This window comes from Orcinus orca, chromosome 4 (assembly GCF_937001465.1).
Source record: "Orcinus orca chromosome 4, mOrcOrc1.1, whole genome shotgun sequence".
NCBI classification, from domain to species: domain Eukaryota; kingdom Metazoa; phylum Chordata; class Mammalia; order Artiodactyla; family Delphinidae; genus Orcinus; species Orcinus orca.
The window spans coordinates 81,816,415-81,839,649 of NC_064562.1; the positions used below are offsets into that span (position 1 = coordinate 81,816,415).

Genomic DNA, 23,235 nt, shown 5'->3' on the forward strand with positions numbered 1-23,235 from the left:
AGGGAAGACCTCTCTGAGGATGTGACATTTGAGCAGAGATTGACAAGAGAGAAGAAGCAGGCCATGTGACAGCCTTGGTATTGAACATATAAGACCCAGGGAATGGCAAGTGCAAAGGACCTGAGGTGGGAATATGCTTGGCATGTTTGAGGAGGCTTGTATGGCTTCCTTCAGCTTGCCCTGCAAGCAAGGAGGGCGGTGATAGGAGATAATGTTGGAGAGATAGGCAGAAGGAATGCATTGTAGGGCAAAGTAAAGACTTAGAGTAAAAGCCAAAGTATGATGGGAAAGTTGGAGGTTTTGAGCTGTGATATGACATGCTCAGATTTACATTATACAGGATGATATATGTGAGGAGTAAGGGGATTGCAATAGATCCTCAATATATGGTAACTGCTACCACTTATCTAGGTTGTGTAATAGGCATGAGTGGCTAGTTACAGTAGCCTTAGCTCTGCCCCTCCCTAGTCATAAGTCAGTTTCCTGATCTGTGAAATGAGGATAATAGTACCCACCAGAAGACTGAGAAGGTAAAATAAGTTAACATGTCTAGCTCCTAGAACACTGCCTGGTACATAATGGGGAATATGTGTATTAATACTTTTATTAATTAATGATATGCCTTTAAAATGACTTAATGTTTTATTCTTTTAAATGTATGTTTTCCCCCTAAGTATAAGACCAAGAACATAAGTACAAGAGCAATTTGCCATACATGTAACCCAGAAGAATTTTACTACCTGACCTATTATCTGCCACTAAAGTAAGTGAGAGTTGGTTAGAATTAACCATTTGTCAAGAACTGTATTCTGTCATACCTAGAGAAAAAAAAAATGAAGTGCAGTAAGTGAAAGAGTCTTTCTGTATAATCCTGCAAGATCACTACAATTTTGGTTACTTAGGGGAGTGTAAAGAATGACATGGATGATTTCGATTCATTTCATAAATGTTTATTGAGCAACTTTTATATGCAGGCTCTGTGCTAGGTGATAGTGACATAAAGCCTCCCTATTCACTGTGTCCTGGGGACTGGCAGCCTCAAGCCCAGCTGGAAGCTAATTAAAAATGCAGAATCCCAGGCTTCACCCCAGGCTTAAGAATCACAATTTTAACAAGATCCTCAGGTGATCTGAATGTGCCGTTAAGTTTGAGAAGTGCACGCATAAAGATCAAACAGTTAAGAAGACTCTTGTTTATGAGGAACTCATAATCTATGAGGAAGCACAAAGCTTAGCAAATTCACGTATGAATGATATGTGCCTTCATATGGTTTAGGTACAAATATTCTCTTAAGGGGTGGCCATTTCTAGACCAGTGGTTCTCACATTCGAACCACCCCAGAAAGTCTGATTTTTAAAAGTGGTCTGGGCAGAGTCTGGAACCAGTATTCTTTTAAAAGCTCCCTATGTGTGCAAACATGTAAGAAGGAACATAGGTTGTTCTGGGAATTCTTTTTAGGTAATTTTTTAGTAGAGCTTAAGGTTGGGATGAATGACTGAGGGAGAGGTAAGAGATCAGGAGGGAAGGGTGATAAAAATGATGAGGAAAGATAAAGGCTTTAAATTTCATGCTTGGTGAGGAGCCATAATAAGTTTTCAGGCAGGCAAAGTGCATGTACAGATTTTCTGTTGAAAGAGTTCTTTGGTGGATGATGTGATGGATGGATTTATTGATTCCAAAGTGGGAACTGAAGGGGGATGGGTAGGTTTTTTGTTATTGTTTTGCTTGCTTTTTTTAATAGTCAAGTTTATTAAAGTATAATTTACATATAGCAACATTCATCCTATATAGTGTGTAGTTCTGTCAAACAACATATAGTCGTGTAACCACCCACCACAATCAAGATATAAGAGGAGTGCCATCACTCCAAAAAATTCCCTTTGTACCCCTTGTAGGCAGTCTCTCCTCTTACTCTCATATCTGGCAACCATGGAACCATTTCCTGTCCCTAGAGTTTTATCTTTTCAAGAATGTCATATAAATGCAATCATATAGTGTATAGCCTTTTGAGTGGCCTCTTTCACTTAGTATAATACGGTTTAGATTCATCCATGTTGTAGCTTCTATCAGTAGTTCACTCCTTTTTATTAATGAGTAATATTCAGGTGTATGGATGTAGCACAGTTTGTTAATTTGTTCATCAGTTGGGCTGTATCCTTAAAGTGTGTAGAGAGGAATAACATTGATCGCTGTCGGCTCAACTAACTTATACTGTGTGGTGTGCAGTGATTCTTTTTTTTTATTTTTCCAGTGATTCTTAACTGTTTTGAAATTAAGGAACTTTTTTTTTGAGCAACTGGTCAAAGTTGTGGATTATCTAGATAAAAGCATAAACTTAAAATATTTCTCATAAAATTCAACCCTCCCATGCACCCATAGAGGAGTCCAGCCTAGGAGCAGTGGGATCCTTGAGATAAAAGCAAGAAATACTGGCGGCTAGGAGACTATTGATCAGGAGACTATTAAAATATCTAGGTAAGAAATGATGTGAATTTATACCAAGTCAGTAATAGGAAGGATGAAGAAAGGAGTAGTTGAGTGTTTAAGTGAGAGAATTAATAGAGTGGTGACTGATATAATGGTAGAAGGTTAAGAAGAATTTGAAGACATGCCAAGTATTCTAGCCTGGGCAATTTCAGAATCCATTCATAGAAAGAGGGAGTGTAGGAGAAGATTTAAGTTAGGGGCAGTATAATGAATGCTATGTGACTCTTATCTAAAATTACTGTCTGGTGAAAACTACTTACTGAGTAAACCTATATAAGTACTGCCTTATTATTCTCCTGCCTCCGTCCCCCCAGAGTCCTACCTGGTATATGGCAAACTGAAACAGCCTTTTGACCAGTATGTATTATCTACCTTAATACCTCCCCTTTGTACTAGATTTGACTGATATGAGCCAACCACAGGTAGTGTTAGAAATGGTAGTATTAAAGAGTAATTAATAACGAACACTCCTTTAACCATCCAGATTCTAAATTGAATATGGAATAAAGAGTTGGCAGGCAGAGGCCAAGATACCAGTTTTATGGTGGATACAGTGAACCTTAAAGAATGTGGCTTACATCTATGGGCAAGTGAGATTCCTAACACCAAATTCTTGGGTTGGAAGGTTTACCCACTCAGCATCAGGAGTGGACCAGAGAAAGTCTTTTTCCCTCTTTCCAAGGGCAGAACCTATCCTAGGCAGAATGAGTAGAACCTGACAACCCAGGGGAAAAGGGATTGATTGAAGGAGGTGAGGCAAGTTCAGAAATGTTATGCTAATTGTTGTCCTTCTACATAGAAGGAAACATCAGGAGCAATAATGAAATATTCTGTTCTTAGAAGACAGAAATGTCATCAAATACTGAAACATCTCAAAATAATGAAAGATGGTCAAATATTCTTAAGAAAGAGTCACGGGGAATCAGAAAGGAGGTGAGGTGTTTTTTTTTTTTAAGATTTGTGTATTGTGTAGTTTTTTTAAAATTAATTAACTTTTATTTTTGGCTGTGTTGGGTCTTTGTTGCTGCCCATGGCTTTCTCTAGTTGTAGCAAGCGGGGGCTACTCTTCGTTGCAGTGTGCGGGCTTCTCATTGCAGTGGCTTCTCTTGTTGCAGAGCACAGGCTCTAGGCGTGTGGGGCTTCAGTAGTTGTGGCTCGTGGGCTCTAGAGCGCAGGCTCAGTAGTTGTGGTGCACGGGCTTAGTTGCTCCACGGCATGTGGGATCTTCCTGGACCAGGGCTCGAACCCGTGTCCGCTGCACTGGCAGGCGGATTCTTAACCACTGCGCCACCAGGGAAGTCCCAGGAGGTGAGTTTTTGAATATACTAATTCCAAGAATCCAGTAACCCTATCTCAACACAAAGGGACACTGTGCATAATCCCAAAATATCCTGTTTGTGGAATGTAGAGAAGGCTCTTGTGTTTTTATCTTTAAGCCCTACTACAGTATGACTGAGCTCTTGTGAAGATGCCTCAATTCTTGCTTCTCACTTTATTCCTTATAAGTAGAGGCAAGTGTAGATGTTATATGCCTTATGATGATGATACTGGCACATACATTCACATATGATCCACAGGGTCATACAGGATTGCTATTTTTCCGGTGCTGTTAACTATAAAAGTTTAGCCTTTGAAACAGTTGACTGAATTTAGGATCTCAAATACTGAGCTTCAAAGATATTTAGGTGTTGGTTGGACCAACTCTGAGTTTTTAGCTTGGTAAAATAGCACCACATTTTTGGAAGTTGCCTCAGATCACACAAGGAGCTAATGGAGGATGGGACCACTAGAGCCCATGTATCCAATTTCTTGTTCCTATACCCTCTTTAGAAAAGAAGGCATTGGGAAATAAACCATTCTCTGGCCAGACTAGATCCCATTGCTCTTGGCTAGATTAACAGTTGGACAGGGAAAAATAACTGGGTTCAGCTTGACTTCCACTCTTCAGCGTCTTAAATAATACTTTAAAATTTCTATAATAACGGAAAAATTAAGCTCTCTGAAAATTTAAGTGTGATACAAATCTTGGCATTTTATTCATTTCATAGAGGAAGAATCTGAAGTTACTGTGACATTGAGAGGCCCCAAATGCTTAGTCTATGTTTGAGTCATGTAACTGGCACTAATTAAATTTTTAAAATGTATATTGAACCCTCTAAAGCTGGACATGCAACAAACTGTATTCAGAGAAGAGCAGGACATGAGTTGAAAGCCTATACCTACCTGCTTTATCCTTCATTATCACACATGTTAAATACACATTCCTTTTGACTAAACCTAAAAAGTTGAGTAATCCTGCTCATGTAAATTTGGCATTTTGTTAATTCTCATATATAATATTTTAAACAATTTCTGAAAGAGTGTAAATTATTTTTCTAATTAATTTAGGTCAGTCTCATGTGCTCCTTGCAGAAAACACGGGGGAAAAATTAATTTTAGGTAGAGTTTACATCAACCAAAGTCCTACCATTCAAAGATAACCCTTGGTAAAATTTTGGGATATTTATATGTGTGTATAGCATGTTTTTTCATTTCATTACAACGGGAATATATGTTCACCATAGAAAGTTTAGAATCTATAAATAAATAGAAGAAAATAAAAATCACAATTTGAGAACTGCTTCAGTAAATATGCCATAATTTTAAAAAACTACTCCTCTACTTCTGAACATTTAGGGTGTTAGTATATAATATTTTAAGGATGTAAATGATACATTGGTTCTGTAAAAATAACTATTAGCTATTAAACCTTAAGGAAAAATAAGTATGTCATGTCTTGACTTCTCATATTTGGAGAGTTTCAGGAGGACTGGATTAGTCAACAGTTTTAATTTGCCAAAGGTTTAATGAACTGAGACTTGCCAAAGACCCCTGCATTTAGCATAGGGAGGAAGAGTGAGTAGCAGCTAGATTGTAGGGGCTAAAGAAGTTAGGAAAGAAAGGCAGAACATATAGACTACTTGTCTGTACCATGTGTCTGTGAATGGCAAATAAAAATAAGAATAGCTTGGGGGCAGGGCTCAGAATTTGGGCACCAGGTTCAAAGAAGAGTTATTGTAGTGATGCGTGGAAGTTTTCAAATAAGTGAGGAGGTTACTAGTGGAGAGAGAAATGATGCTATGGGGTAATCGTCGTATCTCCATTCTTTCCAGGCTTAAAGATATTATTCACTTAGAGACTTCTGACTGCCCTGTGGATCTCAGGGCCACTTATAGTCACTAGGCATTCATTCAGCAAGTATTTAATGAGTAGCTTGTAGTGTGAGTGCTGGGGAGACAACCATAAACTATAGACAACATAAATAAGACATGGTTCCTTCCAGGCCTAATAAGTGAATATTTTACTGGTAGAATTAGAACTCTTTTCTTTAGCATCAGAAGCCACATTAGAAGCACTCATGCTGGTTCTGTCTTAAGTCATTTTTATGGGCCTGATTGTTTTCTTTTTTTTTAATGGCGTGGTTTTTGGAGTTCTGCCTCCTGAATTTGAATTCTTGCTCTGTAATTTACAACATATATAATTGTGAGCAAGTTACTTAAACTGAATCTTCTACTCTGTCAATGAGCATAATAATACCTACCTATTAGAGTTGTTCTAAGAATTAAGTGGATAATAAATGTACAGTATGGAAGTTAATACCTGGTACATCATAAGCTCTCAATAAATATTAGCTATTGTGACGAAGAAGACGATGGTGCTGACAGTGATTCCTTGGATTTCTGGTTTAGTCTTTTCTACCTAGTTCTTCTGTGCAATTAATATGACATGGCAAAAACAATAGAGATAGACATTAGGAAGTAAAATATTAATTGATTTGAAGTGGGTGGGATCAAAACAAGTTGATTTGGCCAGTCCCACCCATTGTTGGAATCATGTCTTCCAAGCATTGATGGCTTTTGGAAAGATAACTTGGTCTCATGGAAAAAGCATTAAACTGTGTCATTGGTCTTGAATTTTAATTTGAGCTTATTAATTCATTTGTTATTAAAAGAATTAATATATGTAAAGCACCTAGAGCAGTGCCTGGTACACAGAAAGCACTGTATAAATGCTTTTATCACTGCAAACTGTTACTATTCATTCATTTGTTCTTTCCTTCATCTAACAAATAATTAGTGAGCCTGCTAGCTGCCAAGTTGCCTGCTAGACATGGTGGGTAGAGGGTGAACTAGATAAATGGTTGCCATGATGAAGATAAACTTCTAGCAAAGGGGAGATCTGCTATTCTTGGTCAGGTCTCTAAGCCTTTCTGGGTCTTAAGGTCTTCATCAGTAAAATAAAGAAAATCCTTTGGGCTCTAAAATTTCAGGATAGTGTTGTCCTATCACGCCATTTACCTGACCTTCCAAATGTTTATTATTTATTTATCCACTAAATACCTATTGATGCCTACCATGTGTAGCCACTATGCTAGGTGCTGGGAATTATAGCAGTAACCAGAGCAGACACAGTGCCTGCTCTCAGGGACCATTAAGTCCAACACACAATACATACATTTTGTAGGTAATTGTGAGATAGATTAGTGTTACTAAGGGCAGAATGTTAGGTTTATGTTATTGATTTGTGTAACGGAAGCTAAAAATGGATACTGTTTTTGATAGAAGGGGTATTATAGAACATTAATTTAGCTGCTTTTTCCTCCCATTTTGTGAGTTCATATTTTCTTGTCTGCTTAAACAGGGGCGGTTGGACATCATGGAGACAACTTGGTGGAGAAGATCCTTTCAGTGCTTCCCCAGCTTCCGGGCCACACCAATGATGTGATGGTTAACATGGTGGAACTCACTGCACTCCAGGCCGAGGAGGAGAATCAGAATATGGTTGCACCCGGCTGTCTCGCACAATCCAAGTAAGATGTGTAGTTTTTTCTCTCATCCTTTTCTTTCTCTTCCCTTTTCTTTCTCTTGTAGATTGTTCCTGTAGAAAGGAAACAATGAAGAATCAGTCTGGTTGAAAAATTCATAGTGGATAGCATTTAGAAAAAAGAATTTTTTCTTAACTTTGAAATAACCATATTCATTAAACAACGAAAGCCAAAAAGTATGGAATTTTATAGAGGTGTCATTTGGATGTAATATAAACTTGTTCCCAGGGTCAGCTAAGTGAGTCAATTTACGCACCCACAGACAGCTTCACATGGAGTTGAGGCTAGGCTTACTCAATTTCTCTTTCCCAGTTGACTTTTCCACATGACTAAAATACTGCCCACATAGCTCTGAAACAGTGCCATCTTTTTATATGTAAATGATATACTCTTGGGCATCAGTGTGAAATGTTTTTATTTCTACTTATACTTGTTCACATGGTTAGAGAACCCAGAGAAAGAAGATGGGGTACTTTAGGTTATGCAGAGTTCCAAAAATAAAAGAATATTTCTTCAGAAACATGACAATAAGAAGATACAATAGTTACCTTTTCTACTTTGTCCTTCATCAACAGTTCTTGAGAAAAAAAAAATATTAGAAGAGAAAAAGTGTGTGAGTATCCGTTTCCCTTATCTCCAAGTTTTAAAGTTTTAAACAAAACAGGGCCTTTCAGCCTTATAGTTTCCAATCTTAACAGTAACAGATACATTTGGAATTTCCTATCATATTTGGAATGAATTTCCAGCTCCTGAAGTTTTCAGCTTTTTTGTAGTTAGTTAATGACATTTACTGGATGCCCAGTGTGTATGGGCCAGTGTGGGAAAAAAAAAGAAAGTTCTGTACCCTGTCTTTTTTGTATGCATATGCACACTTTAATAAAAGCAAAGGCCCTGTGCTCACTTTGGCAACATATGTACTAAAACATAGGCCTAAGGGCTTGAAGCTATGCAAACCCAGAAGTAATTATGGCTGGAAATATTTTTAGCTGCTCAGAGGACCATTCAAAAGTTAATTATTAAGGACTTACTGTGAGCCTTACTCTGGAGTAAGTAATATGAAGGACATAGAATAATATAAAATGTCATTCTTGCCTTCAAGGAACACTTTTCTTATTCTAGTCATGATTTAGATACAGGTACAATTAAAAACCGGTAGAATGATATGAAATCAAGACTCATGTGTCTACTACAGTAAGTGAAGTAACAGGTTAATGTGGTCTTTGTAGATCAGTGTGGGCTTTGTGGAAATGGTGGTGCTTGATTCAATTATGTCTTGAAGGATTTAGAAAAGGAAAGAGGGCTAGCATGAGCATAGGTGTGGAAACAAGAATGGTCAGGGCCTAATGTGATAGGTTGTGAGGAAAAAGGACGTCTCACTGGACACCACTGCCATCAGCTCTATAACATTTTTCGAGACTTACTGTGTGCCAAGCACACTTCCAGGCATTTTACATTTGGGAAGTCATTTAAGTTTTAAAATAACCCAATGAGATAGGTGTCTTTATTCCATTTTACAGATAAGGAAGCTGAGGCAGAAAGACATTAAGTAACGTAGCTAGCAGGGCTTGGAGTTAGAATTTGAGCCCAGAATGTTTGATTTCTGAGCCACTGTCTTAACTTATACGCTGTGTATGCAGGGGCCAGAGAAGCTAGGCTCATGAATAGCTATAAAGAGACAAGAGAGAGAAAAATAAGGTTACTTCATGATTTAATTTGGGGAGGCCTATTTGTTCAACATAATGGTTACACAAACAACAGAAATCAGTTTTGGCTAATTTCAGCAAAAAGGGGATTTATTAAAGGGGATTGGAAAGCTAATAGAATCAAAGGAAGAACGGTTAATCAAATTTTGTAAAGGACTATACAGTTCCAGGGGCCTAGGGGGCAAGAACTCAGGAAAAGCTCTTCAAGGCACTGACACCAGAGAGACTGAATTTTAACTGCTTTCTGTCTTGAGTCATTCTGCTTATGAGTCAGATTCCAGGGGAAAAGGCAAGATTGGCCTACCTTGGGCCTTGTGGTCACCCTTTGCCCAATGGGGGTCGGGAGCAGTTCATACTGACTGAGAGTTGTGTCAGGATAGGATGGCATGGCAGAGGGGTGGTTCTCCAAAGGGAAACTGAAACATTTATCAGAAGAAAGGGTAAAGGATACTGGGAAGGCAGAAACAGTAGATGCCCCTTAATAATAACAGCACACACTTAAAGAGGACTTACTGTGTAACAGGCATGGTTCTGAGCACTTTATGTATAGTAACTTATTTAATGCTCACAACATCTCTATGAGGTGAGTTCTACTATCCTCCCCTTTTATAGATGAGGAGTGAGGTTAAGTAACATGACACACACAAGTGATGGGGGCCTATATTTGAACCCTGGCAGTTTGGCTGTAAAGTCAGTGCTTACTGTTACCCTATGCCACCTCCACAGAAGCCTAAGATAGTTACAAAAGGAACATGTGAGCTCCCCAGAGAAGGTGGCAAAAGAGAGAAGAGTTGAATCCATCTTTTTCTTTTTTTTTTTTTTTTTTTTTTTTTTGCGGTACGCGGACCTCTCACTGTTGTGGCCTCCCCCATTGCGGAGCGCAGGCTCAGCGGCCATGGCTCACGGGCCCAGCCGCTCTGCGGCATGTGGGATCTTCCCAGACCGGGGCACGAACCCGTGTCCCCTGCATCGGCAGGTGGACTCTCAACCACTGCGCCACCAGGGAAGCCCTGTGTTGGGTCTTAGTTGCTGCGCGCGGGCTTTCTCTAGTTGTGGTGAGTGGGGGCTACTCTTCCTTGCGGTGCGCGGGCTTCTCATTGTGGTGGCTTCTCTTGTTGCGGAGCATGGGCTCTAGGTGCACGGGCTTCAGTAGTTGTGGCACACGGACTCAGTAGTTGTAGCTTGTGGGCTCTAGAGCACAGGCTCAGTAGTTGTGGCACATGGGCTTAGTTGCTCAATGGCATGTGGGATCTTCCCGGGCCAGGGCTCGAACACGTGTCTCCTGCACTGACAGGCGGATTCTTAACCACTGTGCCACCAGGGAAGTCCTACAAGTAATATTTTGATTATGGCCAATTTATTGAACCTTGACGCCTCAGCATTCTTTCTACCCCAAGCTTAGTCCAAGGCTTAAACCAAACCAGTCTTGGAATTCCATTTTCCTTGCCAGTGGTTGCTTTAGAAATGGGGAGGCAAAAGAAAAGTCTTCTTAGGGTTTCTTCGTCAAGTTTCTTTGCTTTTGAGAAGAGATTCAAGGAAGAGACACACTTTCCCTTTCCTCTTACACTTCTCCCCCAGCTCCTCTGATGTATATCCTGAAACTGCGACAGACCTTGTTGCTCGCAACCAGAAGTTGAAGGTAACACACTGAAGGTGGTGTGGCCAAGGGTGCTACGGGCAAGAGCAGCAGTGGGTTACAGTGAGGTGTCTGGACCTCGTATTATGTAGGAGAGTATGTTTCCTTATTAAGTCAGATTGACTTGCTCTTGTCTACTACTTGCAACCAGAGTCATCCTAACTGACACACTTTCCGTACTTCAGCTATAAAATGAGGGCATTGGCTTAAATAACTTCTAAGGCTTTTCAGTTTAAAATAAAAATTCTTCTCAACTGAGTACCTGCTGTGACTCAGCTCTGCTTCTGAGCACTTGAAACTAAGTTCATTCATATGTATTTTCCACTCCTGGTCTTTGTTTTTAGTGGGTGCCTTTTTCTCTCATTAGACTATGAGCGAATGTTGCCATGGAATATGAGCTTTCAGTGCCATTCAAGTATGAGAGTGTGGTCATAAATGTCAGAGGAAGTGATGAGTTCTAGAAGGATCTGAAGAAAGCTTTAAGGAGAGCAAGTTTGGTGAAATAGTGAGACCAGAAGTCAGGTTGCCGATGATAAAGAGATAGGTAGTGAGAAAATTGTAACCAAATAAAAGCATGCAGCAATAGATGGGAGAAAAAAATGGTACTTTCTTTACAGTTGCTTTGAAGACTGAGGCAATTGTGCTGATTAATTTATTTGCAAAGAGATATTGAAATAAATTACAGCTGTCCTAGTGTATATTGTACTTTTGTCAAAATAATAATAATCACTACTATCACCACCCCCAGAAAGTTCTTAGTGAAATGAGTGTGAGGCTAAAAAAGTTAGTACTGAAATGCAAAACAGATGGGTGCTTGTCTGCAATGGAATCATCTTTAAAAAGCAAGTCTCTGACTAGGATTTAAATCTTGACAATCAAAATTTATTGCTAAAATAATTTTTATAAAAGGTTGTTTATAATTATAGCAATTAAAGTTACTGCCAATGCAGATGAAAAACTGATAACTTAAGTGCATTATAACATGGCTTTCCAGTTCCTGTCCATTGGTCCCTGGATTATGTGGAATATTTTGTCCAAGAGGAGGCAGAATCTTTTCTGTTCTTATGTTTTCCTTCTGTTGAACTGGGTTTCTATTCTCTGCCCCAGCTCCAGTCTCCTAGCCTATTACTTTTTCAATTCCTGAAGCACCCTTACCCTGATGCCTCAGGGAAGTCCCTAAAAAAGCAATATTTTAAGTCCAGTTTTCTTGTTAACTTTTATGTTGGAGGTGGGAATGTTTTTTTCTTAGACTATAGAGCAATGGAATAAAAAGAGTAGATCTTGGAGTAAGAGACAAATGCAGCAGTGGTTTTACCCTAAACACTGATGAGCCAGTTTTTTGTTAACTTTCACATTGTTAAGTAACCTGATAATGGTGTATATTAAATCACTAACTCAAAGTCAAAAATCATTAAATTCCTGGGGGCTTCCCTGGTGGCGCAGTAGTTAAGAATCTGCTTGCCAATGCAGGCAACACGGGTTTGAGCCCTTGTCCGGGAAGATCCCACATGCTGCGGAGCAACTAAGCCCATGTGCCACAACTACTGAGCCTGCGCTCTAAAGCCTGCGAGCCACAACTACTGGAGCCCGTGCTCCACAACAAGAGAAGCCACTGCAATGAGAAGCCCGCGCACCGCAACGAAGAGTAGCCCCTGTTCACCGCAACTAGAGAAAGCCTGCGCGCAGCAACGAAGATCCAATGCAGCCAAAAATAAATAAATAAAAATAAATAAATTCATTTAAAAAAATCATTAAATTACCCCTAAATAGTGGTAATGTTTTTTCTTCTTTCCTTGGTTTCCAAATACCAGTTAAATATTACTGTTAAAGACACTAACATTTTTCAGAGGGAAGAAAGGTAATTTTTATTAGAGAGGAATCAGAGATACTACTTTGATTTTGAATTTACCTGAAGGTAGAATTACTGAACTCAGATGGAAACATTAAGTAACTGTATATTTAGTGTTGACTTTGAGGTGAAAAGCCAGCACACGAGAGGGTGTGTCATCACATAGCAGTGTTATGAACGACCTTACTGTTGGTACAGACTGTGGGCATCTTCTCTTCCCCACTTGGACCTCCCTACAAAAATGACATTTTATTTTATTTTATGTTTTTCCTTTGTAAGTAAACATTGCAAAATGAGTAGGAGAAAGGCTTACCTCTTCTCAGCATACAGCTTGCTATATTTAACTTTTTTCAAGGAATTCTAAAAATCATCTAGTCTCAGTTACAGGTTTAGAAAACAGAATTGATGAGTAATTTGTGGATGGTGGGGTGAAATAAAGCAGAATTCTTTTCTGCAAATGAAGGGATAAGAGTGTCCACTAAGAAATAGTTAAATAATTTAGTATGCCAGAGACATTTAAGTTATATTTCTTGATAAAGAATTATTTAAGAGTACTTTTCAGAATTTTTAAAAAATGCATGTTAAGAAAAGAAGGTTTGAAGGTAGAAATTCTTGTTCTACAACTGCTCACATACATGGTATTTGTTAGTTAAGGAATGTGCAGGCAATCCCCAGAATCTTGTTCATATTGAAAAATTTAAAATGATTTGTGGTCTCCATGTTGTGAGAAGACTGAACTCTGGGTCATTGTGGCTTTGGGATCCATAATCTAAAGAAACTATGACACCTTTAAATAAGGCCAAGAACACTCTGAAGTTAGTAGCTAAAATGGATAAGGAGGAATGGAAAGACTCATTACATTTGAATGACAAGTTCTTAATTAGGTTGATGTTCACTGCAAAGCAAAAATCCACCAGTTTAAAAATCTAACTCCCGGTGAGTTAGCCAACCACAGCCTTTATTGGGGTGCTTCTAAGTCTTATGTTATAGTATAGACCAGGGTGTATTCAACGGTGTGCCAGGATTGTCCCATAGCTCTGGCTATAGCTTCTCTCCTCTAACACCTGCTGGTATTCTTGTCTGAGGGCCCTTTTCCTTTCTTTTTTCACTCTGCGTTGTATTAACAGTGTCACACTGGTGATAGGGATGGGGGGCTGGAGTCAACAAGGTGGGGGTAGGCATCCTTCTGACAAAGCTGGGAGGAGGATAAAGTAAGAACTAAGAACAAGGCAATGGTTTTAGCATTGAAAGAAGGCATTTTGGGGGCTGCAGGCAGATGAGGTCTGAAATCCAGGAAGTTTATTTGAATAAAACATCATGGGTGGAACTATGAAAGCAAATCCTCTGAGCATGTAAATGTGTGTTGTAGTTTTTTTTTTTTTTTTTTTTGGCTGCATTGGGTCTTTGTTGCCGCGCGTGGGCTTTCTCTAGTTGCGGCGAGCGGGGGCTACTCTTCGTTGTGGTGCGCGGGCTTCTCATTGTCGTGGCTTCTCTTGTTGCAGGGCACAGGCTCTAGGCGCGCAGCATTCAGTAGTTGCAGCGCGTGGGCACAGTAGTTGTGGCTCACAGGCTCTAGAGCGCAGGCTCAGTAGTTGTGGTGCACGGGCTTAGTTGCTCCGCAGCATGTGGGATCTTCCCGGACCAGGGCTTGAACCCGTGTCCCCTGCATTGGCAGGCGGATTCTTAACCACTGTGCCACAGGGAAGTCCTGTATTGTAGTTTTTTGGTTTTTATTTTTTTAATAAAATTTGTTTTCTTGCAAAGCTAGTTGAGATTTTTTTAAAAGTCTTTATTGGATTTTGTTACAATATTGCTTCTATTTTATGTTTTGGTGTTTTAGCCGTGAGGCATGTGGGATCTTAGCTCCCCAACCAGGGATCGAACCAACACCCCCTACATTGGAAAGTGAAGTTTTAAGCACTGGACCGGCAGGGAAGTCCGTGTTGTAGTTTATTTATCCAAAATATTTGTTAATTGACTACTCTGTGCCAGACACTTGATGAAGACAAGATCTCTGCCCTCATGGAACTTACTCTAATGGGGGAGACAGACAACAAACAGGTAAACAAGTGACTATATAATGTCAGGTGAGGATAAATGCTATGAAGCAAATAAAGCAAGGGAATCAAGAGTAACTGGTACGGGGGGTGGTGAGGAGGGGCATGGAGGAGGTAGAAAAGGCCTTTCAGAGGAGATGTCTTTCAAGCAAAGACCTCAGTCAAGTAAATTGTAAGCCTCGTGGATATCTGGGGCTAAAACACTCCAGCCTCGGGAAAGGACTAAGTGTTCAAAAATAACTCATTGGGGTATTCATTTGCTTTCTGCTAATGGCTCATGATGTTGAACATCTTTTCCTGTACTTATTTTCTATCTGCATATCCTCTTAGATAAAATGTCTCCACATCTTTTGCCCACTTTCTAATTGGAATTTTTTTTAATATTGAGGTTACATAAGCCTTTGTCAGATAAGTGATTTGCAAATACTTTCTCTTAGTCTGTAGCTTGTCATTTCATCCTCTTAACAGGGTCTTTTCACAGAGCAGAAGTTCTTAATTTTGATGAAGTTCAGTGTATCAGTTTTTCCTTTTATGCATTGTGCTTTTGGTGTCAAGTTTAAGAACCCTGCCTAACCCTTATTTTCACTTCATTGAATCACTTTAGCACCTTTGACAAAAATCAGTTGAGCATATTTGTTTGGACCTATGTCTGGGTTTTCTATCCAATTCCATTTATCTGTATGTCTGTCTCTCTAGCAGTACCACACAGTCTTGATTACTATAGCTATACAATAAGTCTCAAAGTCAGGTAGACTGATTTCTCCATTTTAACTTCTTTTCAAAAATGTTTTTGCTATCTTAGTTCCTTTGCCATTCTATATAAAATTTAGAATAATCTGTATATATAAAAGTATTGATGGAATTTTGATAGAAATTATATTAATTTATATAGCAATTTGGGGAGAGTTGACATCTTGACTCTGTTGACTCTTAAACTTATGAGAGAAATTTGGTATTTCTCTCTAGGTTATCTTTGACATTTTTCATCAGTATGTTGTACTTTTCAGTATACAAGTCTTATAGAGTATACATTTTTAAAAAAAAATAAATTTTTATTTTTGGCTGCATTGGGTCTTTGTTGCTGCATGCAGGCTTTCTCTAGTTGCGACAAGCGGGGGCTACTCTTCATTGCGGTGCTCAGGCTTCTCATTGCGGTGGTTTCTGTTGTTGCAGAGCATGGGCTCTAGGTGTGCGGGCTTCAGTAGTTGTGGCACGTGGCTCAGTAGTTGTGGCTCACAGGCTCTAGAGCGCAGGCTCAGTAGTTGTGGTGCATGGGCTTAGTTGCTCCGCAGCATGTGGGATCTTCCCGGACCAGGGCTCGAACCCGTGTCCCCTGCATTGGCAGGTGGATTCTTAACCACTGCACCACCAGGGAAGTCCCTGTATACGTGTTTTTGTTAGATGTATACATTAAATCTTTCATTTTTTGAGTGATTATAAATGATATTGTAATTTTATTAGTGTCAACATGTTCATTGATAGTGTATAAAAATGTAGTTGATTTTTTAATGTTTATCTTATATCCTACAACCTTGCTGAATTCACTTATTAGTTCTAGGAGTTCATCTGTTAGCTTCCCTGGAATTTTCTGTGTAGATAATCATGTTATGTGCAAATAAGGTCAGTTTTATCTATTCCTTTATGGCCTGCAAGCTTTTTCCTTTTAGCCTTATTGCCCTGGCTAGAACTTCCAGCATTATGTTGAATAAGAATGGTGAGAACAGATATCCTAACCTTATTCCCAGTCTTAGGAGAAAGGCATCAGTCTTTCGTCTTTAAATATAATGCTAGCTGTAGGTGTTTTAAAAGATGTTCTTTATCCATTAAGGAGGTGTGCATCTAGTTCTATTTCACTGAGAGGTTTTTTTTTTAATCATGAATGGGTGTTGAATTTTGTCAAAGTCTTAAATATTTTTGCATTCATATTTATGAGAGATATTTGTAATTTTATTTTTTGTACTGTCTTTTTTTAAAATAGGGTAATACTAGCTTCATGAAATGAATTGAAAAGTATTCCTTCCTCTTTTATTTGCTGGAAGAGATTGTGTAGAAATAGTATTAATTCTTACATCTTTGGTATTCCCTAGTGAAACCATCTGGGACTGGAGACTTCTATTTTGGAGTTTTTAAATTCCAAATTTAACTTGCTCAATAGTTATAAGACTATTCAAATTATCTATTTCGTATTGGATGAATTGTGGCGATATACTTTGAGGAACTGGTGTATTTCATCTAAGTTGTCAAATTTATATACACTCAGTCCTCCGTATCTGTGAGTTCCACATCTGTGGATTCAACCAACCATGGATTGAAAATATTGGAAAAAAAATTCCAGAGAGTCCCAAAAAAGCAAAACTTGAATTTGTCTTGTGCTTTCTGTCTTTAATTGGTGTATATAGATCATTTAAATTTAATGGAATTATTGAAATGTTAGGACTTGAGTATGCCATTTTAATTTTTGCTTTCTGTGTTTGTTATCTCTGTCTTTCATTTCTGTTTCTTTAATCTAACCCTCCTGTCAGTTAGTTGAACTTCTCTAAGAATTCCATTTGATTTATCTGTAGTGTATCTCTTTGTATAGTTTTTTCAGTGGTTGCACCAGTCGTTACATTTTTTATATACATAACTTATCACAATCTATTGGTGGTGTTATTTTACCTGTTTAAGTGAAATGTAGAAAGCTTACCATGCATTATTTTCCTTTACCGTCCTACACTTATAATCATCTTAATATTTCCTCTACCTACATTTAGAACTGCATCAGTGTTAAAATTTTTGCTTCTGTTAGTTTAGAAAACTCAGAAGAAGGAATGCTTATTGTATTTATCTATATTTTTGCTTACTGTTTTCTTTCTTCATTATGTTTCAAGATTTCCTCTTTTTTCTTTCCTTTTTAGAGAATTTCCTTTAGCCATTCTTTTAGAATAAGTTTGCTGATGACAGAATCTCTTAGTTTTCATTAATCTGAGAATATTTTTATTTCCCCTCATCTTTTTTTTAAAGAAATTATTATTAATTAGTTTATTTTTGGTTGCATCGGGTCTTAGTTATGGCACGTGTGATCTTTGTTCTGGTATGTGGGATGCGGCATGCAGGCTCTTCAGTGCAGTGTGCGGGCGTCTCTCTAGTTGTGGTATGTGGGTTTTCTCTCTCTAGTTGTGGCGGGCAGCCTCCAGGGTGCGTGAGCTCTGTATTTTTCGGTATGCGGGCTCTCTAGCTGAGGCGCATAGGCTTAGTTGCCCTGTGGCATGTGGGATCTTAGTTCCCTGGCCAGGGATCGAACCCACATCCTCTGCATTGTAAGGCAGATTCTCTACCACTGGACCACCAGGGAAGTCTCTCCCCTCATCTTTGAATGATATTTTCACTGCATATATTATTCTGGGTTAACAGTTTTTTTCTTTCAACACTTGAAAAATGTTGTGCCACTTCCTTCTGGCCTCCATGGTTTCTAATGAGAATCCACTGTCATTTGAATTGTTTTTCCTCTATAGTTAAGGTATCATTTCTCTTAATACTTCCATGATTTTTCCTTTGTCTTTAGTTTTGCGAAGTTTAATTATGATGTGTCTTGGTGTCGATTTCTTCGAGTTTATCCTGTTTGTTGTTCACTTAGCTTATTGTATCTGTAGGTTTATGTCTTTTGCAAATTTGGGAAGTTTTCAGCCATTATCTCTTCTTGTACCTTTTCAGCTCCACCTACTTTCTTCTTCTGAGATGCCAGTGATAGGTATATTAATTTCCTATTGCTGCTGTAGCAAATTACCACAAATTTAGTGGCTTAAAATAACACAAGTTTATTCTCTTGGAGTTCTGGAGTTCAGAAGTCTAGAATCGGTCTTGTAACCCTAAAATCAAGGTGTTGGCAAGGCTGGTTTATTCTGAAGACTACAGGGTAGGTTCTGTTCCTTGCCTTTTCCAGCTTCTAGAGACTGCCTTGGCATTCCCTGACTGGTAGCCACATCATTCTAATCTGAACTTCCATTTTCACATTGCCTTTTCCTCTGCCTCTGCCTCCTCTTGTGTCCTTATAGGGACTATTATTATTACATTGGGCCCACCTGAGTGGACTTTTAATTGAAGCATTATTTATAAAATTGTGAAATGTACAAATGAAATCATATGGTATGTACTCTTTTGTGTCAGGCTTTTTTCGCTAAGCATAATATTTTGAGATTCACCACATTGTTTTTATCTCTTTTTAATGCTTTGTAGTACTATTCCATAGCATGAATATACCACAGTTTGTTTAGCTGTCTTAAACCTCGTCTGTTTCTGGTTTTCTACTATTATGAATACAGTTACTGTGAACATTCTTGAAGAAGTGTTTTGGGGGAGATACACTGTCATTTCTCTTTCATGTTAGTGGAATTGCTGGGTTATACTTTCATTTCAGTGGAATTGCTGCATTATGGGGTTAGTATTTGTTTAGTTTTAAAAGAAACCACCAGATGTTTTTCTAAAGTGTTTTTACTATTTTACACTCTCACCAGCAACACGTATGGGTGCTGGTTGATCCACATTCTTGACAAGACTGTATTGTTCGTTGTTTTGGAATGAATTGTGTCTCCCTAAAATTTATATGTTGAGTTTCTAAACCCTAGTACCTCAGAGTGTGACTGTATTTGGATATAAGGCCTTTAAAGAGGTAATAAGTTAAAATGAGCCCCTTAAGGTTGCCCTTAATCAAATATGATTGGTGTTCTTATAAAAATAGGACATACATAGAGACACCAGACACAGAGAAAGGCATTATGAAGATGTAGTGAAAAAGGTGGCCATCTGCAAGGCAAGGAGGAAGGGCTCAGGAGAAATCACACCTGGTGTCACATTGATCTTAGATTTCTAGCCTCCAGAACTGTGAGAAAATAAATTTCTGTTGTTTAAGCCATCAATCTGTGGTATTTTGTTGTAACAGCCTGGGTAGACTAATACATCTATCATTTTAATTTTAGTCATTCACGGGGGCATGACATGGTATCCCATTGTGGTTTGAATTTGCATTTCCCTTAGGACTAATGATACTGAGCACTTTCTCATGTACTTATTATGTGGAGAAATTGGAACCCTCATACCTTGCTGTTAGGAATATAAAATGGTGCAGCAGCTATGAAAAAAAGTTTGGGAGTCCCTCAAAAATTAAACCTAGGGTTAATGTATGACTCAGCAATTCCATTCCTAGGTATATACACAAAAGAATTGAAAACAGGTATTCAAAGAAAAACTTATACATGAATATTCATAGCAGCACTATTTCCAGTAGCCAAAAGTTATAAAAAACCAAATGTTCATCAAAGGATAAATGGATAAACAAAAGTGGTATATCTATAAAATGGAATGTTATTCAGCCATGAAAAAGAATGAAGTACTGATACATGCTACAGTGTGAATGAACCTCAAAAATATGATTCTAAGTGAAAGAAGCCAGTCACAAATGGTCACATATTATGTGATTCCATTTATATGAAATACCCAGAGTAGATTAATCCATAGAGATAAGAAGTAGATTAGTGGTTGTCGGAAGTGGGTGGAAAGTGACAGAGGAAAAGACTGCTAAATGAGTATGAGGTTTCCTTTAATACTGAAAATGTTTTGGAACTAGATAGAGGTTAATGGTTGTACGACATTGTGAGTGCAATAAATGCTACTGACTTGTGTGCTTCATAATGGTTAATTTTATGTTATGTATATTTCACATCATTAATAAAAGTAATTGAATAATGTAAGCCATGGTGAGAGATCCTTAAATAATCTCACATTTGGTTCTTTAATACACATTTAGGTTTGGTAGATTATATACTTGTTTTCTAAATATTTCAATTTCCCTCCTTTCCCTCTGGTTACTCTCCTGCCACCCCCAAGCAAGGCCCCCCAGGCAAGGCCTGGCATTATTGCTTGTTTAGGCCTTTGGTGTATAGGCTGAAGCCATGCTTTAAGAGGTAACACGTGGTTGACATCTCTCTTTCTTTGTCTCAACAACTGGTAATGTTCAGCCTAAATCCTGGAGTGAAGATGAGACAGAGCAGAGCTCAGCCAACTCTTAGTAAACCTAAAACACGAGTGGAAATATACCTTTGTTGTCGTAAGCCTCTGAGATTTTTGGAGTCATTTATTATCACAATATTACCTAGCCTCTCTTGATTGAAACATCAGGTAATAAAATACCAGGGTGGTAGAATTTCAGGTGACTTTAATCTCCTTTTATATTTATGTATTGTTTGAATTCTTTTAAACGTATCATTTATATATTCAGAAAAAAACAATAAAATTGTATTTATTGTGGAAAAATATTTAAAAGTTGAAAAATAATTAGGAGCAGTGTTTTTGCTAGTAATCTTCCATATTTTTAAATAATTATTCTTACTGATAAACTATAAACTCATATAAGTTACGAATTTCGTTTTACAGAGTGAATGCAGTACCCTCAGCACTTTGGAATTTTTAATAAATTATGATTATCTGCATTTATAATTCCAAATTTTTTCCCAAAGTGATATCAGTTTAGAATATTCAGTGTCTGCTTAATGACTCAGTTTAATCAAGTATTTTCTAAGGATATACCCTGGGCAAGACCTTCCTCTTATCTAACATTTTGCCCATTTTCATAACTGACAATTAAATTATTCTCTTTGGCAAAACCACGGACCCCAGAGTTTAGATTTCTCTATATTTTTTCACAACCTAGAGATTTTGGTCTTCTGGAGAGAAAACAGTATTTCATCAGGGTTTAGTGTGCATCAGAGATTAGCTATTTAAGTACTTAATTCAGTCATCCAAACAGTCCTTAAAGTGAGTATCATTTTTATTTTTGAAAGAAAAAAAATCTTCACAGAAGTTATTAACTTGTTAAAGCCTACAGAGCTGGCAAAGCTGTGCCCTGGATTTTGAGCCCAAGTTCTAATTACAGAACTCTTCTTTTTTCTTCTACTAAAAACAGCCTCTATGTTTGTACTTTGTTTACAGAAGGCTGTTACTTTATTTTTTTTATTTTTTATTTTTTTTTGCGGTACGCGGGCCTCTCACTGCTGTGGCCTCTCCCTTTGCAGAGCACAGGCTCCGGACGCACAGGCTCAGCCGCCATGGCCCAAGGGCCCAGCCTTTTCGCGGCATGTGGGATCCTCCCGGACCGGGGCACGAACCTGTGTCCCCTGCATCGGCAGGTGGACTCAACCACTGCGCCACCAGGGGAGCCCCGTATGTGGAATAATATCACTTTATTTTCCTGTCAGGATTATCCTTACTTTTTTTTTCTCTTTTTCTGGGATTTTATCACTGAGTGATACATTGCATAACTATTCCAATTATGGCTTTTCTAATATTAGAATTCAATTTTGATAATTGCTTTATGGACAGTATTAACGGTGGAGTGAGAAAAGGGATTTTCAGGATACAGCCCCAAACCGTTATTCCCCAACACTAGTCTGTGACTACATTTCTCCTTTTCTGTGAGGAGCGCAATATAAGAGTTTCTGAGGGCTTTACACAATTTAGAGTTCGGCTTTATTGTAATTTAGGACTTTCTTTGCTTCAAGGATGCCCATGCTTTAAAAAAATGTCAGGTTCCACAAGGAAGAAGCCACAGGTCTTCAGAGCCTATGTTTTGTACAGAGAGATTATTCTGAGCATTTTGAATTTAAATTGTTTCAGAAGCAATGCAGCATAATTTTTTCTTTTTTAAAAAATTGAGGTATAGTTGAGGGACTTCCCTGGTGGCGCAGTGGTTAAGAATCCGCCTGCCAATGCAGGGGACACGGGTTTGAGCCCTGGTCCGGAAAGATCCCACATGCCGCAGAGCAACAAAGCCCGTGCGCCACAACTACTGAGCCTGCGCTCTGGGGCCTGCGAGCCACAACTACTGAGCCCATGTGCCACAACTATTGAAGCCCGCATGCCTAGAGCCCGTGCTCTACAAAAAGAGAAGTCACCATAATGAGAAGCCAGCGCACCACAACGAAGAGTAGCCCTTGCTTACCACAACTAGAGAAAGCCCGCACACAGCAACGAAGACCCAACGCAGCCAAAAATAAATTAAAAAAAAATTGAAGTATAGTTGACTTACAATATTAGTTTTATGTGTACAACGTAGTGATACAAAATTTTATAAATTATAACTTCCCTTAAAGTTATTATGAAATATTGGCTATATTCCCTGTGCTGTACAATATATCCTTGTATCTTATTTATTTTATACATAGTAGTTTGTACCTCTTAATCCCCTAACCCTATCTTCGCCCTGACCCCCAAACTGGTAACCACTAATTTGTTCTCTATATCTGTGAGTCTCTTTCTGTTTTGTTATATTCATTCGTTTGCTTTACTTTTTAGATTCCACATATAAGTGGTAATAACATACAGTATTTCTCTTTCTCTGTCTTATTTCACTAAGCATAATACCTTCCAGGTCCATCCATGTTGTTGTGGCAGTAAATGAAATGGCAGTATTTCATTCTTTTTATTATGGCTGAGTAGTGTTCAATTGTGTATACTACATCCTCTTTATCCATTCATCTGTTGGCTATTTTAAATAATGCTGTTATAAACATTGGGGTGCATGTATCTTTTCGAATTAATGTTTTTATTTTCTTTGCTGTATACCCAGGAGTGGAATCCTGGATCATATGGTAGTTCTGGTAGTTCTA

General features: G+C 38.4%; 1 protein-coding gene across 5 annotated transcripts in view; it reads left to right on the plus strand.

Moving 5' to 3' along the window:
• The window catches only part of SCFD2 (sec1 family domain containing 2), a 411,092-nt gene that overhangs the window by 8,395 nt on the left and 379,462 nt on the right, over nt 1–23,235 (plus strand). For all 5 annotated transcript variants that reach the window (XR_004482531.2, XM_004268274.4, XM_033425442.2 and 2 more), the window contains exon 2: nt 7,168–7,336. Coding sequence is in view for 4 of the 5 variants with exons in the window: in XM_004268274.4 (XP_004268322.1) it covers nt 7,168–7,336 (169 nt within the window). In the remaining variant the exon portion in view is untranslated. The remainder of the gene's footprint in view (nt 1–7,167; nt 7,337–23,235) is intronic.